Raw genomic sequence first — 18,540 nt, 5'->3', positions numbered from 1 at the left:
GGGACTTGGGTATCATTAGTCCAGCTTTTTAAAAAATTCAATATGATCTATAATGAAAAGTAAACTGGGGAAATATGGTTCAGTTGTGGTTTGCTCTTTTCTCTGACATTCTATTGTGCTGTAGAATAGATTTAACACAGTTGTGCTGATAAAGAAACTGAGTCAATAGAGTGTGGGCAGTTTATGTGTGTGTCCCTGGGAAAAGGATTAAAATTCTTCTTTTGTGTGTCTTGAAGCATCAGAATGTTTTAGTGATTTATCAGCAATTCCTACCAACAAGTTGAAAATTGAGAGGGTTTTGCTTACTTAAGGCTTCATGTAGTTTACGTGTCAAGCATCTTTTTCACGTATTGCTGAATTTTAAAACACTTTAAATTAAGAATATCTGCAACAAAGGTAAAAAACAATGCAATGTGCAGTACGTTTCATATGAAAAAGCTGCATAACCGTCCCCCCAACATTGAATCAGCTGCAATCCCCTCAGAGTAGCTATCTGTCTATTCCTATAGGTTTTCTATTCCACAGCTCTGGTAACTCCTTGTATCTGCCCTCTGCTTGCATCCTCAGCTGTTGGTTTGTTGGCTGCAAGCCTGGTCTGAGGAACCCTAGGAGTTTACCACATCAGCAAACCAGCTGTAATGTGCTACTGAGTACTGTAGCAGGTGACTGTGGGAACCTTAGGTCTTCCAAAGAATGTACTCCTCTCACTTCTGACCACTGTAGGTTCCAGGGAAAGTGCCCAGCAGCAGCCCACGCTTCCCTCAATTATCAGAGGGGTAGCCGTGTTAGTCTGGATCTGTAAAAGCAGCAAAGGGTCCTGTGGCACCTTATAGACTAACAGACGTATTCACCCACGAAAGCTCATGCTCCAAAACGTCTGTTAGTCTATAAGGTGCCATAGGATTCCTTGCTGCTTCCCTCAATGTAGTTCTGCTCTGTCCAGGGGCAGCTCTAGGCCGCAGCACGCCAAGCGTGTCCTTCGGACTGCATGCTGCGGCGGCGCTCTGCTGGTCCCGGGGCTTCAGCCTGCGGGAGGTCCACCGGAGCCGCGGGACCGGCGACTGGCAGAGCTGGTGAGCTGCAAGAGAGCAGAACTCCCTCGCCAAAAAGCAAAAATTCTTCATCAAGGTGCAGGTACCCTCAACCAAACACTTCTGGTTTCGTGCCTTCATTTACTTTGGGTCTAGGAAGTACCACTTACTGTTCAGATTCACAGGTGTTTCAAACAACTAGAACAACAACCCTCACCCCACCCCCACCCCCCTTATAATAGGCATCTCTCTCTCTCTCTCTCTCTCTAGTTCCGGCAGATAGCTCTCTTGACTGATAGACCTTACACCCATGCTATCCAGCCCCAGCACTGATTTCTCCTTAATGAGGATCTGCTAAGGGTGGGGGTGAAGCAAACTGTACTGTATGGTTGCAAGAACGCGTGCAGTGCTTTTGCAGGCTCAGTCAGGGGTACTGGTGGTCCTCGGGGGCAAAGAGCGAAAGACAGATTGGTGGAAAAAGCACCAGCGAGTTTGCTAGGTTCTCCCCTGCTTTGCTTCTATAATCCCGTATGTGCTTTTAGTCTCGCTCTTTCCTCAATAGTATAGTACACCACGAGTCCAGGCTCCTATCCTGCTTTAGCTAACATGGCGTGGGAGGCTCGATATGGCAGGCACTCATCTTCGAGCCAGTCTCCCCGGAGAGCCGCCGACACTCCTGCTGCTGAAGGCATCTCACCAGAGCAGCGGGGTCTGCCTGTAAAACCACGTGCACGCTACAAGCGGGCCCTGAGAGGCCGCGAATGCAGCAGCCAGAGGCTGGGGCGGGTGGAGCTGTCTCTTCCCAGCTATTGGGGCTGGAGGAAAAACTTCTAGGGTCAGTGGGAGGGAGAGCAATTTCTCGGCCGCTCAGTGGCTGTCTGTGAGATTACCCCGAGGCGCAGGACCCTGTCCCCGGCCCGGGACCCTGCTCAGCGCTGGGGACGGGGCGGGTGTTGGCTGTGGGCTCTCAGCTGCTGCTGCTGCAGCGGGGAGGGAGCCTGGCAAGCGCAGCTGAGGAGGCGGCTCCGCTTTGGCCGGGGCTTTTTGCTGACCCCTCCCCAGCGTGCCGGGATCGGCAGCGCCACCGAGCAGGAGGGAGCTGTCCCGGCCGGAGCGCGCAGAGCAGCCGCCCAGGCGGGGCGAGGGGGCAGCGGCCCTAGTCCCTTGGCGAGAGGAGGCAAAGGGAGCTTCGGCCTCTGTCTGCTGCCGCCGGGAGACTCCTACCAGCCGTCCTCAGCATCCCGCCCGCGCTGTCCAGCACCCGCGGGATCCGGAGAGAGGAAGCCAAAGCCGGGGGAGCGGAGCGCCAGCGGAACTCGCGTCCCTCCCCCGAGCGGAGTCCCGGGCGCAGAGGAGCCGGCGGGACAGGAGGGGTGCCTGCTTGGAGGCGCCTCCTCGAGCTGCTGCGTGGGGAAAGAGCCAAGGCGCAGCAAGAGCTGAGTGTGCAGGGAGTGCCCGGGATCGGACTGCAAAGGGCGCTGCCTCCTAGCCCGGGGGGCTGCTCGGGCCCCTTGGCCAAGCTGCTGGCCGGCGCCGCGCAAAGTGCAAGAAAGTCGGGGAAAGTTACTGCCCGTCGAGGTCTCCCCGCCGTGCCACTGCCTGCCGGGCGTGTGACACGCAGCACCGCTGCAGCGGGAGGAGGGCAGGGCTGGGACCTCCCTCCAGCGCAGGAGGAGACTCAACCCGTGCTTTTTGCGGGCTGGGTTGCATCGCACCCCCTATTGATTTGCAACCCTCCCCCCAGCCACCGTTCGGTTCCCCAGCAGCGGGAGGAGGCTGCTCCCCGCCGGGGTATGTGCGGGCAGCGACGGGATGGCCTCGGCCGTGTTTGAGGGCACCTCTCTGGTGAACATGTACGTGAGGGGCTGCTGGGTGAACGGCATCCGGAGACTCATCATCAGTCGGCGCGGGGACGAGGAGGAGTTCTTCGAGATCCGCACCGAGTGGTCGGACAGGAACGTTCTCTACTTGCACCGGAGCTACTCGGACCTGGGCCGCCTCTTCAAGAGGCTGCTGGACTCCTTCCCGGAGGATCGCCCCGAGCTGTCACAGTCCCCCCTGCTCCAAGGTTTGGGCAGCTTCTGGCTTCCTTCCTATTGCCTGAGACCCTGCTCCTGGCTTGGGGTGTATGTAGGTACGCCCTGGAGAGGGAGGGGAGAGGTAACGTAGTTGCTGGGGAGAGTCAGGCTCTGTTGTTGCCTGTATGGGTTTGAGTCGTGTTCCTGGAGCGATTGAAAGGCTACAGAACGAGTGAGGGAGGAAGGGGTTAAACGCCATATAACGCGCTGGGTTCCCCACTGTGTAACTTACAGCCGTGTCCAGTGGCTGTGGAATACCGCCTGGCTCAGTCAGACTGGTAACCCTTCATACAAGGCAGTGGAGAGAATCTGCGCCAGAGGTTGGGCCCAGATTGCTGGGAAACTGAACTCAGTTATCATTGCTCCACATAGGCACAAGCCCCAAATTCGGATGCACCCTGTGGACGTAATTGCAGAGAAGGTGCTTAGAATACTGTCCCACCCCTCTTGGGCCAAGTGAGCCTAATTGACATAATCTGTGTTTACTGTTCCATCCATACTGATTTTACACCTCCCCACCCCTGCCCCAGACGCATGAGACACTCTGAGGGATGCGGGGCTTTGGGGGGGGGGGAGTGGTATGGGGGAAACACTGGTGTTGAAAGTGAGAAGTCTGCGGCTCTTTACAGGCGATAGAGCAGACTTCCAGGGCTAATAATAAGGGGAAAAGTCCAGACTTCGTGTATATTTTCACATGAGAACGTGGAAGTTTGCTGCTGCTGCTGTCTCTTTAAGCATCCTATGCTGAGCCCGAGTGCAGGGTGATGGAGAGTTACATTCTGAGGCTTGATTCTCTGCTCCTTTGTACCAGTGTAGTTCTACTGACTTTAATGGAGTTACTTCTGATTCTCACCTGTGTGAGAAAAGACATGGTCCTTGAGGTTGGAGGTAGCATCAGAGAGTGTTCCCCAAGCTAAGGTGGTTAAAAAATCATTTTTTTCCTAGAGTAATTCAAAGTGAAATATGTCTTGCAGGCTCTGTCAGTCACTCAAGCCTCCTGCTTTCTTTACTCCTGCCAGGTCTCCATCTATTTGTGTTGTCATTTTGTCCTGTTAAAAATATTTGGAATATATTCTTCTTCTCCCCCGCCCCTTTCCCCCTGATTCCTGTGCTGTATTCTAGGTTCATGGGAAATCACTTCTCTTTCAGTTTCTGAAAATGTAGAGTTGTTCATTTTAGTTCATCTTGTTTCCCTTCCTCGTCTTTTCTCAGCTGACACTGAAGGAGGAAGGAATGCTTGCTGACAGTCTTGGCACTGAGTGCCCTCTGCAGTCAACTGGGGAACCTTGCAGTGTAAAAGCTGAAAACCGTTGAGCTGGCTGCCAAGTCTAAGGCCTACTGATTTGGGCACTCAATTTAACATACTTTGGGCCCGATTTTCAGTGGTGCTGAGCGCTTATAGGCCCTATTGACTTGAGTTGGAGCTGTGAGTACTCAACACGTCTAAAAACCTGGCCCTAGTTGTATCAAGTGAGGCCCTTCAAATCAGCGACCACTCTTGCAAAATATTAGGCCTTAGTTACATGTTTCAGACGCCCCATTTGTGCTTTTTCACTCTCACTGAAATGCTGATGCCCCTACTTGATCGTCCCACGAAGCATGAACTATAACTGATGAATAGTCAGGGAAGAGTAACCCGCCTTAGCACATTAGGAGATTTAATTCCTGTGCAAAGCCTGGGTCCTGCAGCCTTCACTTCTGTGAGTAATCTTTCCCACATAAATTGTCATCCTGATTTCAGTAGGCTTCCACAGTGAATGATGTGCATGAGGAGCGGGTGGAAGAATTGAGCCCTAATACTACAGTCATTGGGAGCTTCTATCTCCCTGCATTATTTTTAATGCTGACAGTTCTACGATTTGGGGGTTAAGATATTTTAAATCTCAAGAACTGTACTTTATTTGGCTAATGATGGAAACTATTTACAGTGAAAGACGTGAATATGATGGAAACAAAGTCCTGAATTGTTTCTGAGTATTTGCAGTGTGTAGCTGATAATTCCAGTTACAGGTAGCCCACGTCTTAAAATGAAATTCTGTGAAAAATGACTTTACGGTAATGAGGTATCACTGCATTTCTCTGTACAGTCTGTATTTCATATTTATTCACCAGAACTTGTGCTTGTCTGGCCACACATATAGTCAAATCTTCTTTAACTAAATGATCTTTGGATTTAAGCAGGGGATTTTATAATGTGTTTGATACACATAGGGTATGACCCCATTTTAGATGCACTTTTTCAATCTCAGGTTTCTGCATGTAGCATTTTAAAGAAGAATCACATTTTTCCATAAATTTCAATATATTTAACCCAGTAGAAAGTCACACAGTTTCTAGGCATTAGCACTGAGTCAGATACATTGTTGATCCTAGCTTTTCCAAAAGTGCCAGGCAGAATATTGTTTGCATCTTCAATCTTTATGGAAGCAGTGAAAGCTTTGTGAGTCAAATTTGCATTGCAGAGCAGGAATTGGAAGTACTTCTGGTTACCGTAGATACATTTAAGTAGCATCAGAAGAATTAGATTATCCTATCATTTATGTACAATTTGTCAAACTGTTATATAAAAGTTAAGGGATATTTTCAAGTAGCAGACACCTAAAATTTGAGCTGAAATAGTTTGATCTTAAAAATGGTTATTAAGAATTTGTAGGCTTAAAAAATGTCCACTCTTCAGCTGCAGAAATTTTAGAAAGAGATGGTAGACCACTCCTTTCGTGGGACTATAAATACTTGTGGGTTCAAAACAAAGCTAACATTCTGTGCTGGTATGTTCCATTTTGCGCAGTAACAGCAAATTGTAGTGACCCAGCCCCCCCGCCCCCAATCCACTATTTCCAGAACTGTACAGCATTAATGATGCTTATGCAAAAATAAGGTAATAGGGGAAAAAAGACCCATATTGGCCACTGTTGCACTAGGAATACTAAAAAAAGAGGTGGGGAGAATACTGGAGAAATACATATTTTAAATCTTTAAGAGGGAGTTGCAAGCTGATTTGAGATTAGAGTTCTGCAGCTCAGGGCTTGTCCACACTTACAGATCTGCAGCAGCACAGGTGGAGCTGCCCTGCTGTAGCGCTTAGTGAAGTCACTGCCTATGCTGATGGGAGAGCTGCTCCCATTGGCGTAGGCACTCCACTTCCTGAAGAAGTGGTAGCTATATTGACTGGAAAATCCACACCCCTGAGCAACATAGTTATACTGACACAAATTTGAAGTGTAAACCAGTGTTTTGCGTTCTGAAGTTTGTTACATGTAAACCTGTTTCAGTCTGAAGAAATATCATTGACCCTTGCACAGGGCATCTGTGCAGATGAACTGATCTGGTATAAATGCATGCTTCTGTACTGCAACAAGGATTCCCTAGATAGAAAGTCTTGATTATGTGCTTAGTACCATGGTACATGCTCTTGGGAGATCTCCTCTCATTGGGGGTCAGGCTATAATATTACACCAAGCCTACATTTCATTATGAACTTTGCAGCATTTGGACCTGCAAAACCCCCTATTTTATGTGAACAGACATTCATCATGCAGTTAGTTCCATTGAAGTCAGTTGGTCTCTTTACAAGAGTAAGAACTATTTGCATAAGTATTTTGTGGTGTGAGCCCTGTGCTAATACCCATACTGAAGGAGTTTTCACTGCATTAAACTACGATTACTATAAGTTTCTATAAACTTAGAGTCCTCTTGCAGGATCCTGAGCCCTTCCTAGTGGTGCTCAATGCCATGAGCTGCTGTATTCATATATCTTAACTTTTCCAGTGACTGTGCGCTAATGGGGGTGGGTACCAGCACGCCCAGCAAAAATTCTAACTGAAAAAGCAAATAGAGAGTAGTATTAATTTGTATTCCTTTAGACCAGAGTTTCCATGAAAGCATAAATGTTCCTGCCACTTTAATGTGAATGGAGAGTTATCAGAATCTTGCAAAGATCAGACTTTATGAGCCATGTTGTAACCTTAGGTGGTGTGGTACCTGCATAGGAAAACAGGGAATTTAATGAGGTTCCTCTCATGCAGTTTCGTCTGTATTCTTCTGTTGTATGGAAGACAGGGGAATGGTTCTCCTTCATCCGCAGAAGAAAGGCAGGGTCTGGTCCATAAGGCTCACAAGATCCACCAAGGGCACAAGACCATCTACATCAGGGGTTGTCAAATTGGGTGTCAGGACCCCTCAGGGAGTCATGAGGTTATTACATTGGGTGGGTCACGAGCTGTCAGCCTCCACCCCAAACCCTGCTTTGCCTCCAGCGTTTATAATGGTGTTAAATATATTTAAAGGTGTTTTTAATGGATAAGGGGGGTCACACTCAGAGGCTTGCTATGTGAAAGAGATCGCTGGTACAAAAGTTTGAGAACCACTAATTACATGTTCCAGTGGAATTGCATTGGCATGGTCTCCCCTGATTACACCTATGCCAGGACAGGGGCATTCTCACCAGAGGGATTAGAGGGTATATCACATTTTATTAGCTGCCAGCTTTGTTTCATTTCTCATGCCCTGGCAGTTCCAGAGAAAGTGTGTGCAGGGAGGGAGAGAAATGCTGCTATGGGGATAGCTGATCACCTTCCCCTTCCTGTATAGGGAGTGGGGAGGTCTACACATACAGGATATCAGTCTTGCACAGTTTGTACTATAGTACAAGTAGTATACGCAGTATAAGCAATAAGACTTCATGGAAAAGTATACTTGATACCTGGACATCTGGAGTGCATAATGAGGCTAAAGGCCAAGTACGCTCATCAGCATGAGGTGTGAGTGTCTAGGACAGCTGTACTCCTTATTACAGTGATGCTTTTGTAAAATGTTTTTCTTACACATTGATAGTAAGCTGGCTAACATGTCTGTTTCCATGCTGCTTGCCACTCTTTGTAGGGGCATAAATTTTGTCTTCCAATCAGATTCCTGTTCTTATAATGACAGAGAATCTTCATTCTCATGATTCATTATGATGTCACCAAAATCTTCATAGTATTTTCTTTGGGTGTCTGAAGTGCACCTATCCCTTACTCTAAGCGCCTGCACAAACAACACAATATAAAAGTACAGACTGGCTCAATAAGTGCAGTCTTATCACTCACAGACATACACAGTACTTTACGATTCTTGTCATTACCACTCTACACTCTGCTTACATCTATTCAAAATTACCTCCTCTGTAAAAATTGGTTAGGAAGACAGCAAAAAGGATTAGGGCACTGACATAAAAATAATCAATTCACTCTAAAGAGGTCTAGAAATAATTGCAGTAGATCAAATTAATAAAGTAAAATAGAGAAAATGAGGTACATATCTGGCATAGAATGAACGAGAAGTGGCTACTGCCTGGAAAATAATATTGAGTAGTTAGATACTTTTCTTCACGCAAAATCCTTCACCCATTAAGTCAAAGGCAAACCTCCCACTGAATTCAGCCAGTGCAGGAGCCAGCCCTAGTGCAGCGATCGGCAACCTTTGGCACACTGGCCGCTGTTCACTGTCCCAGGTCAATAGGGGTGAGGGGAAGTGGTGGCCAGCACATCCCTCAACCTGCACCACTTCCTGAAGCCCCCATTGGCTTGGAGCGGTGAACCACAGTCGGTGGGAGCCGCATTTGGCCAAACCTGCGGACACGTCAGGCAAACGAAATGGCCCAGCCCGCCAGGGGCCTTATCCTGGCGGGCCATGTGCCAAAGGTTGCCGATCCCTGCCCTAGTGCTTCTTGATCAATATAAATTTTATCTCCGAAGCACAATCCCATTGAAGCCAGTGATAAATTTGGCCTTTTGAGTGACTTATGTGTTTTCTGGGAATCCTAATGGAGTGGAACTGTAACACTTTTATACACGCTAGTGCTGTTTTCCTGGGCCAAATTCTGCTGCTAGAAACTCTGCCCTCACAGACTTCAGAATTTGATCCTTGTATTTATAAACTCTTAACATGTGCTAATAACTTTATGTATGTTCATGTTCCTAGCGTAGAGACACCTGGATGGTAAGCATGAAAGCTCAAATGCACTGCCAGAGTGGCCATTCACATTATGGCTGTGTGTAGTGCCTGAACCTCAAGGATGAAAGTAACTTCAAGGACTTATCGGTATGCTGGAGTCTTGAGCAGGGGGCATGGCCTCAACCGGAGGGGGTGTGGCCTCAACGGGAAGAGGCAGGGCCTTTAAATCACCAACCGAACCCCGAGGCTCCCAGCCACCTCTGCTACCCAGGGGCTCCGGCAGCAGGGCTCTGGTGGCAATTTAAGTCGCCGCCTGGGGAAGCCAGTACACTGGACCGTACCAGCTTACTTTCACCTCTGCTGAACCTACACACACACTCTCAGTATGCACAATCTCATCTGTCTCATAGGGCTGTTCTGCTATATTTCTCTTTTCAGATTGCTTCTCTTCCAGCTGCTTTCTCCTCCACCCCTGTCCCATCTAGTCTGATTTTAATCTTCCTTTCTTCTTCAGTCTTTCCCAGGCTGTTTATCCCCCTCATGTCTCACTTTGCTTGGCCTACTTTCTGTTTCCTTTCTTCCTCTTCACATTTTTCTCTGTCCTTCGCGAGAATGTTGGTGTCATCAATAATTAATTATCTGTGGCACATCAGAGCTCTCCTATCATCTTCCACATTATCTCCTGAAACACAACTTCTGTTTCATGCTGGATCGTCTCTGCCTTCCTCTCCTGTTACATCAGTGAATGGGAAAGAGATGCTCAGCTGCTTCTGTGTCACATCTGCAGTGCACCAGAAAGGACTGAGGGCTGCACGATCTGGACTGCACACACTAGAAGACTGTCACATTTTGCTGTATTTTATGTACCCGTAACCTACTGTGTTATGTGTGCTCTCTTATACACTGTTTACAAGACCATCTGGGAGTTTAATATATGTGTGAAGGGAGCACTACAGAGGCAATTTAGCAGTTTCCAAAGACAGCAGCTGTTACAGTACTGTGACAATACGGGTAAATACACTGCATCTATTGTGCCCCATTTCACTGTTGACAATGTCAGTAGTTCATTAACAGAGTTCAGAACTTCAGTCTAGTGGACAGAAGGGAACAGATCTTCATTTTCAGGCTTCTAGCAGTGTAGTCCGACTGAAATTCAGTTTTTTTATTTGCCTTAGTGGCCTTTAGATTCAGCTCTTTCAGGATGGCATTGGTTGCAGACGATTGCTAAGGACCTTTTAGTGAAAGGACATATATTTTTTCATTTGCTTCTCAGTCTCCTTTACAAGTTTTACTTGGTTATAGGTAAATCCATTGAAACCAGCTGATGTTCACCAAATCATTCAACAGTGTGGTCCAGTGATGGCAAAAATGAATGGTTCATCTGTAATGTTATAAGATGAATAAAACTTGCTGGTTTCATAACAAAGCCATCCAAAAATCTGGAGTACATGATGAATTAATAAAATCTGTCAGTTTGGGGTTTTTTTGGTCTACATTCCATGCTGAATTTCTGAGTTTGTATGAATTCAGTGCTAAAAGAGATAGCAGAGAGTTCCATTTTAATGCCAAACTCAGTTCATTTCATTTCCTCTTCCTCTCATCACTTTTCCCTCACTTAATTTTGTCTTTTGTGTTCTGTCTTATACCATGTTTCTTATCTGACACCCTGTCTGCAAGATTTCAGGGGCTGGGACTGTTCTCTTTGCTTGTGACAGTAAAGTCCTGAACATCTAGACTGGTGTTTGTAGGCGCTATCATAATAAATGGTAATGTTGGTATGAATGTATGTAAAAAGCCAGTGAGTTGAGAGACCAGAGTTCTCTGCCTTTAACCTCCTTGGGCTGTGCATGTGTGCACAAACAGTTGAGTTAAATATAGAATGAAATAAAAAAAACCCACCTTTTTTACTCTTGAATTCCTGTTTTGGGGAATTTGTCAGGCAGTTGTTTGAAAGGAATACTGCTAGGTGCTATAACTTACCTCTGCATAATCTGAGCTATGGATCTTAAAATAAGAAACCTGTTGTATCAGGATTAAATTTGTGCACTAAGGCCCAGATTTTTACAGGTATTTATCTGCCTAAAGATGAACATTTTGAAAATCTCACCAAGGACCTAAGTCTCCGTGCATAATGCTAAATACCTTTACAAATCTGGCCCTAAATGCTCGCAAGCAAGAACTCTGTTCAGAATGTAACCAATTTAAAACAATGGTTTTTTACACACTGCCAACATCCAGCTCCCAGCACAGCTTGCCAGCTTCTCCCCAAGAAACACCCCGAGAATGAGCAATGTTGGTGACATCACATGAAAATGAAACCCTTGGAGCGCAGAGGTGACCTCTAAAACCTGGATTATTCTCTCCAGAATTAATACATGGACTGAACCCTCCATGTGTGGATTTCCCCAGCTCCCTGGGGATAGTGGGGAAGAGTGCTGCCTTTGTGACGCCATCCCCAGCCCCCTGCATGATTAGTGTGGCAGAATTGAAGATGAGGTGTCACAGGGGAGGTGCTGCTCTCATAAGAACTTAGGACAACGTTTCTCAAATGTAGCCATTGTGGCTACATGCGGCCACCAGGGGCTTTTTGTGTGACCATGACAGCCTCCTGGGTAGTGATGGGAGTCGGGGAAATATCGGCCCCTTTTCCTCCCTCCTTGTTGCTTCTGGATGTGCTACCCTGCACTGCTTCTGGAAAGAGGTGGGGCACAACACTGCAGGAGCAAGAAAGTTCTTGACCCACCATTGCCTCTGGCTTCTGCTGCCTCCCTCTTTGGCCCCCCATCCAAGAATTAATAGGTCCTGGGGCTTGCTGAGAAAAGTGAAATTAACAAACATGCAGGTATCACTTCACGGCAGACTTACTAGCTATCTGTGAAAAGTAATACTTGTATATTTATTAATGTAAGGTATCACTTTTCATAGCCTCCCAGGTAGCTACTAAGTTGCTGTGATTATTAACAAATATACAAATATTCACAGCAAGCCCCAGGACCCGCTAAGCCAGCGGTCTCAAACTCCTGGCCTGCGGGCCATCTGCGGCCTGCGAGCCTCCCCAGTGTTGCCCGCGGGACTCCAGCAGTTTTGGGACTGGGTCTTTCCCTTTGCCCCACCTGCTGACCCCGGGAGATTCCCCCCTCAGGTGCCCCGGCAGCAGAGCTGAGTGGAGTCTGCCTGGTCACTCCAGTTGCTGCTGGATCCTCCCAGGGGCAGGGCGGGACTGTGCCTCTGCGCACTGCCCCCGCCCCGAGTGCCCCTGCAGCCAATGGGATGCTGTGGGAGCAGTGCCTGGGGGCAGAAGCACGCTGAGGCCCCCTGGCCTACCCCGCCTTGGAGCCCCAGGTAAGCGCCGCACCCCCGACCACCTCTCAGAACTTGCACCCCCACCCCCTCCCCACATGTCCCTTCCTGCCTCCAAACTCCCAGAGCCTGCATCCCCTTCCCACATTCCCCCCCGCCCCCAAACTCCCTCCCATAGCCTGCGCTCCGTCCCCACACCTCCCCAGCCCCCAAACTCCGTCTCAGAACCTGCAGCCTCTCCCCACACTCTCCCAGCCCCCAAACTTCCTCCCAGAGCCTGCACCCCCTCACACACACAGCCCAGCCCCCAAACTCCATCCCAAAGCCTGCACCCCAGACCCCTTCCCCCACCCAAAGACCCTCCCAGAGCCCAACCTCTCACCCCTTCTGCACCCAAACTCCCTCCCAGAGCCTGCACCCCAATCCCCTACCCCAGACCTCCTCCCCCACCCAAACTCCCTCCAAGAGCCTTAGGCAGGTGCGGGCGGAGTTTTTGGGGGGCGGGCTCTGGGCAGCATGAGTGACATTGGCCCACTGGGAGGATTTGAGGACTGGCACTGGCCCTACGGTAAATTGAGTTTGAGACTCCTGTGCTAAGCCCTGGATGGAGAGTGGTGGCTATGGGGGAGGCCACATTATTTTTGTTGTTGAGTCTGCCAAAAAACCCTACAAATATACGTTACAATGATTTGGATGTGAATCAGTGCATATTTAATTGTTTTTCCTAAAGTTAATTAAGTATTTTAAGAAAAAAGTGTCAGTGCGGCCACCAGTGAGAGTTGGTGGCTGCACTCTGAGGCCACTAAAAAATTTGTTGCGAGAACCCCTGACATAGGATTTGTCACCCTGGATCAGACCAGCTGTCCATTTAGTCCAGTATCCTGTCTGCAACAGGATCAGCTGCTTCAGTGGATGGTGTAAAAAATCTGCAGTAGGCCAACATGGGATAATCTGCACTCCACATAGGCTTCATCCTGATCTCTAATAATTAGAGATTAGTTTAAACCCTGAAGCATGGAAGTTAATATCCCTTCCAACATTTTATCTTTAATTATAACAACTCTGGCTATTTTTGGTTAGCCATATAAATACCCAGCTCCCCCTCCCCCTTTTAAATCTTGCTATATTGTTGGCCTTAGTTATTTCCTATGACAATCAGTTTCACAGCTTAATTGCTCCTTGTGTGAAAATGTATTTCCTTGTATCCGTTCTGAATTTCCCACCTTTTAATGTAATTGAATGTCCCTTTGTTCCTATATAATTCTGTGCAGAAATGGGGAGGAGGGGTGGCAATAACAGCTGTAGACTAAGGGCTTGGCTACACTGGAGAGTTGCAGCGCTGGTGGTGGGTTTACAGTGCTGCAACTTAGTAACTGTCCACACCTGCAAGGCACATCCAGCGCTGCAACTCCCTGGCTGCAGCGCTGGCTGTACACCTGGTCTGCTTGGGGTGTAACGATTGCAGCGCTGGTGATGCAGCGCTGCTCATCAAGTGTGGCCACCAAAAGTGCTGTTATTGGCCTCCAGGGTATTAGGAGGTATCCCAGAATGCCTGCTCACAACAAACCGGAAGAATGGCTGAACTCTGAGCTCCCCGGAGCTACTAATCTAAAAAACAAACACAGCTGCTCTTTGCTCCAGTGAGTGAGCAGAGTCAGGGGAATTGCTTTGGAATGTTCACAGCTGTTTGCTTGAGGAGAGAGGGGAGTCCATGTTGAGCAGCTGCTTATGTGGTCTGAAGGCTATTTAGGAGTGCATAATTTGCATTTAGTGAATAAGAGAGGGGTGGGGGAAGGGGTCAAAACTTTTAAAATGATTGAAGGTTGGTGCTGTGTATCTTCCAGTCCTTAGAACTTGCAAGGCAGGGAGCTGAGAACAGTGTCAGCTCCAAAAATCCACTCTCTCTGTCTCCCCCACGCTCCCTGTCACACTCCACCCCACCCCCCTGTTTTGAAAAGCACGTTGCAGCCACTTGAACACTGGGATAGCTGCCCACAATGCACCACTCCCAACAGCGCTGCAAATGCTGCAAATGTGGCCACACTGCAGCGCTTTCCCTACACAGCTGTACGAAGACAGCTGTAACTCCCAGCGCTGTAGAACTGTAAGTGTAGCCATACCCTAACTGTCTTATCTTCCTCTGAGTCCAGGTTGAGGTTGCTAATGCATGCCCTGCAGGTGAGGATTTGTAAGATCTAATTACCTTCCATGCAATTGATTGGGGGCTCAACCTCCAAAATTTGTGGTCCCTCAATCCCTTTCGATATAGGAAAATTTTGCCAGGTGTACATACTCCATGGGATTGTCCACCTCTTGGTTCACCTTGCTCCCTCCTGTGGGTTTTCCCATGGGAGATGGCAGTCTCGGTCAAGGAGAGGAAGGTACAATGTGATTTATTTAATATGTAATAGTACACACTTTGCAGAAAGCATACACTTGCTTTGACTTCCATGCTCCAGTAAGGTTCCAAGGTTAGTGAGTTAAACTTAAGAGCGGAAGAGGAGGATGAGGATCTCTAGGCCAGTCCCTTCACCCCTTACCCATGCGTTAGTCCCATTGGAGTCAATAGGGCTAATCTTGTGAGTAAGATGAACAGGATTTGGGACCTGTCTGAGACGTTGCCAACTTAAACACAGCTACATTTTTGGAAAACCAAAGACCTATTCATGGCATTATCTGGGGATGGTGTGTGAGACTTACAACTCTTATGTATGTATGTATGTAGCTATTTTGTCTTGGAAGTCAATAGATCTTTTTATAAGTGATTCATTATGTACATTTCTCATCAACAGTGCGTGTGATATAGTGAGCTGGGCACCATTGAGTGAAATTCCTCCCCCATCAATTAAAAAACATGCAAATGAATCAAATAAATGCTTTGCTGTGTATGTGTGTTACATGGAAGTTCAGCAGTGTGCAAGTTTAGGTGTATGGACATTAAAATATTGTAATTATTCACATTTTAGTAACATTTGTATATAACTGAAGGTTTTGTGGTGGGGAGAAGAAGCCCATGGAAATCCAGTTTAGCTTAAGAACGTTAAAGATGAGTGTTCACAGCATTTAAATCACTTGAAATGATAGTTATTTGTACAAACATAGTACACATAATAAGACAGCACAGCAAAGTTTCCAGGGAGGATCTAGCACATGCTTTCAATTAGAAGTCAGACTGCAGCAGAAGAAAAGGAGTGTGAGCAACATTTCTCCATGACCTCACTAGGATATTTCCCAGCTCTCAGCTAACCTACGTATGCATGACTGGACAAGTGAAAAATAGTACAGTTGGGTTCCAAGCTACAAGGCATCTTCTTCTGATTTATTTTCCTTTATTTAAGGACTCCTGTCAGAACAAAGTTTCCAACTCTGCATTAGCAGTGTAAATGGAGGACTTGGGTGAAATCCTGAAACCCTCTTGGCCAAAAGTTACTCTGACTGATCCTGCGAACTCTTATGCATGTGAGCAGTCCCATAAATTGTAGGATCGTGGCCTACAGTTACTGAAAGTACTATGGCATGTCTTGTACCTGTTAATTTTTAAAATTATATAATGTGTGCAAATATTACAAATGAAATTATGCTGGCTTCAGTTTACATGTAAAACCATTTGAGTATTTTCCACATATTTAGAATGCAGATGCATAAAGCAGAGGGACCCTGTACCTGGCTGAATACATAGTCACTAATGGTATAAGATCAGCAGCTTTAGGATGCATGTTTGTAGTGAGTGAGAACGTTTATAGCGATTTATTCATGCATATATAGTCCTTATTCATGCATGTAGGCAAAGCCTGTGCTGGAGCTCTCTCTCTGGCAGTGCTGATTTGCATGATGCTATGTGCTAATCATGCAGTCTGACCACAAATTGGCACTTGTCAGTCACTGAGAGGAAGCATTATTTTCAGAAGTAACAAGTGAGCATGGATGGCTCTTGCAGGCTTTCGGTAAAAAAGCAAAAGGGTAGGAGTTTTCACTGCCTCCCATCACTCCTAATCTCCTTAGTCCCCACTCTGCTTCTTTTCTTCTGTTACATTGTTTAAGGTTTTAATAAAAATGTTTTTTATTGTGCTAAAAGCTATAAAGCCTTCTCTGTTCCAGTTTCTGGTAGGTTTTTGTTTTTTGTATTTGGTCTGTAGCTGATTCTTTTCCATGATCTAGAGGTTAGAAACATGTACTAGAGATGAAATCTCTTGCTTATGATGGAAAATCTTGGTGGATGCATGGAGCTGTAGAACCCCCTACTGGGTGGCCTGTGAAGTTCCAGAGACTAAAAATCTCATCTGCCATTTCTGATGAAAGAATAGGCCAGGCGTCAGCAACCTTTCAGAAGTGGTGTGCCGAATCTTCATTTCTTCACTCTAATTTAAGGTTTTGCGTGCCAGTAATACATTTTCACGTTTTTAGAAGATCTCTTTCTATAAGTCTATAATATATAACTAAACTATTATTGTATGTAAAGTAAATAAGGTTTTTAAAATGTTTAAGAAACTATATTTAAAATTAAATTAAAATGCAGAGCCCCCCAGACCGGTGGCCAGGACTCGGGCAGTGTGAGTGCCACTGAAAATCAGCACATGTGCCATAGGTTACCTACCCCTAGAATAGGCCATTGTAGACAGAGAGAGCTCTTACGTGGACAAATATTCTTCTCTAAGTACTGATTCCTGCCAGCCATCTCTTTAGGAAGATTAGGAGGTGTGTCAGTGTCTTGAATCTGCAACACTGGAGCCCAATCCTGAAAACCTTTACTTACACAAATAGTCTGTTCTCGTGCAAGTAGTTCCATTGTGTTCAAGGATTTGCAGAAAGTTTTTATATAATACTGTATGTCTGGCAGGAAAAAAAGATGAATGCCTATGTTAGAAATATTACTGGAGAAAATCAGATCCTGATATTGGAAATCAACAGATGCGAACTTATGTACTTGGTCATGTTAGGCGTAGAGATGGATAACCCGAGAAAGTTATTATGGAAGGAATGAGGGGGTCATTGCACTGGTGGATGACCAGCGAGGCAATGATGGATGGATAGTATATGGCAGATCACCGGAAGGTCAGCTGCTCAGCCCTTGAAATTAGCTTTGGATTGTGAAGGCTTTAGAAAATTCTGCTATGATGTCACTAATATTAAGACATGAATACATGGATTTATTTGCTTACCTACTTATTCATAGTAAAAGCCAGGCAAACAGTACAGTGCCACTTTGCATATAGAATCATTGGCCCCATGTCAAAGCACAAGTGGGGCTGGCCTGGAATAAAGAGCTGGCAAAATGGGCTACCAAGCAACTAGAAAGACGTAGAAAATGAGGCTATATCTATATGTTGGTCCAACTTCCCAATAACCCTGTTCACCTACATTGTAGTAAGATGGAATCTCTGTAGGTGCCTATTAGTTACAAAATTCAGAGCTAGATAGTTTCTGAGCATCCCAATATTAAGGGCTGCTGGTTTTGCTATGTCTACTTTCTTTAGGCCCAATCCAACTCCCTTTAAAGTCCATAGAAATACTCACATTGATTTCAGTGGGAGTTGACTCGGGCTCTGGGCAAGGAACCTCTTCCTTCCTTGAGCAAGGAAGAAATAGGGGAAGTTACAGTGTGCTTAATGGATTTGTATAGAATATAGCAGAATGTGACAACACATCCAACATCCTGTTGGTCCATCCTTGGCAATCCTCTGCTCTGCCGTGGATGATGTAAATTTGGGGCCCATTGCCAGTAGTAGTTGCTGTTGAGATAGTCTGTAACCTTCTTTTTTTAACTAAAGCTGTACTTTAAGGACCATTGCCAGCCTAAACTCACACTTCTGTCTGGAAGTTACATATGTCCCAGTGCTACGAGCAACACCTAAAATAAGGCTGTGTAGACACTACTACTTATGTTGGTATAACTTATGTCACTCAGGGGTGTGAATAAGCTGCCCCTCTGTGCGATGTAAGTTACACCAATCTAAACGCCAGTGTGGACAGTACTGTGTTGGCGGGAGAGAGCTTCTCCCGCCACCGTAACTACTGCTGTGTGCAGGGGCCAGATTAATTAAATCGATGGGAGAGCTCTCTCCTATCAGATTAGAGTATCTGCACTAGCAGTGCTGCGGTGCCACAGCCGCACTGCTGTAAACTGTGTAATGTAGCCGCAGTCTAAGATAACAATGCCAGAGAGAGATTGAAAATTTTCTATATTTTTGTCCTTAGTT

At 46.4% G+C, this 18,540-nt stretch overlaps 1 protein-coding gene across 2 annotated transcripts in view; it reads left to right on the top strand.

Annotated features, from left to right (window-relative positions):
• Nucleotides 1-2,190: 2,190 nt before the first annotated feature.
• Nucleotides 2,191-18,540, top strand: part of PXDC1 (PX domain containing 1) — a 34,580-nt gene continuing 18,230 nt past the window's right edge. For both annotated transcript variants that reach the window (XM_050940293.1, XM_050940294.1), the window contains exon 1: nucleotides 2,191-3,099. In XM_050940293.1, coding sequence (XP_050796250.1) covers nucleotides 2,844-3,099 — 256 coding nt within the window. In that variant the 5' untranslated portion in view covers nucleotides 2,191-2,843. The remainder of the gene's footprint in view (nucleotides 3,100-18,540) is intronic.

This window comes from Gopherus flavomarginatus, chromosome 2, assembly GCF_025201925.1.
Source record: "Gopherus flavomarginatus isolate rGopFla2 chromosome 2, rGopFla2.mat.asm, whole genome shotgun sequence".
Classification (NCBI taxonomy): Eukaryota; Metazoa; Chordata; order Testudines; family Testudinidae; genus Gopherus; species Gopherus flavomarginatus.
The sequence above is the reverse complement of the archived record's forward strand: the minus strand, read 5'-3'. Positions and strand labels throughout refer to the sequence as shown.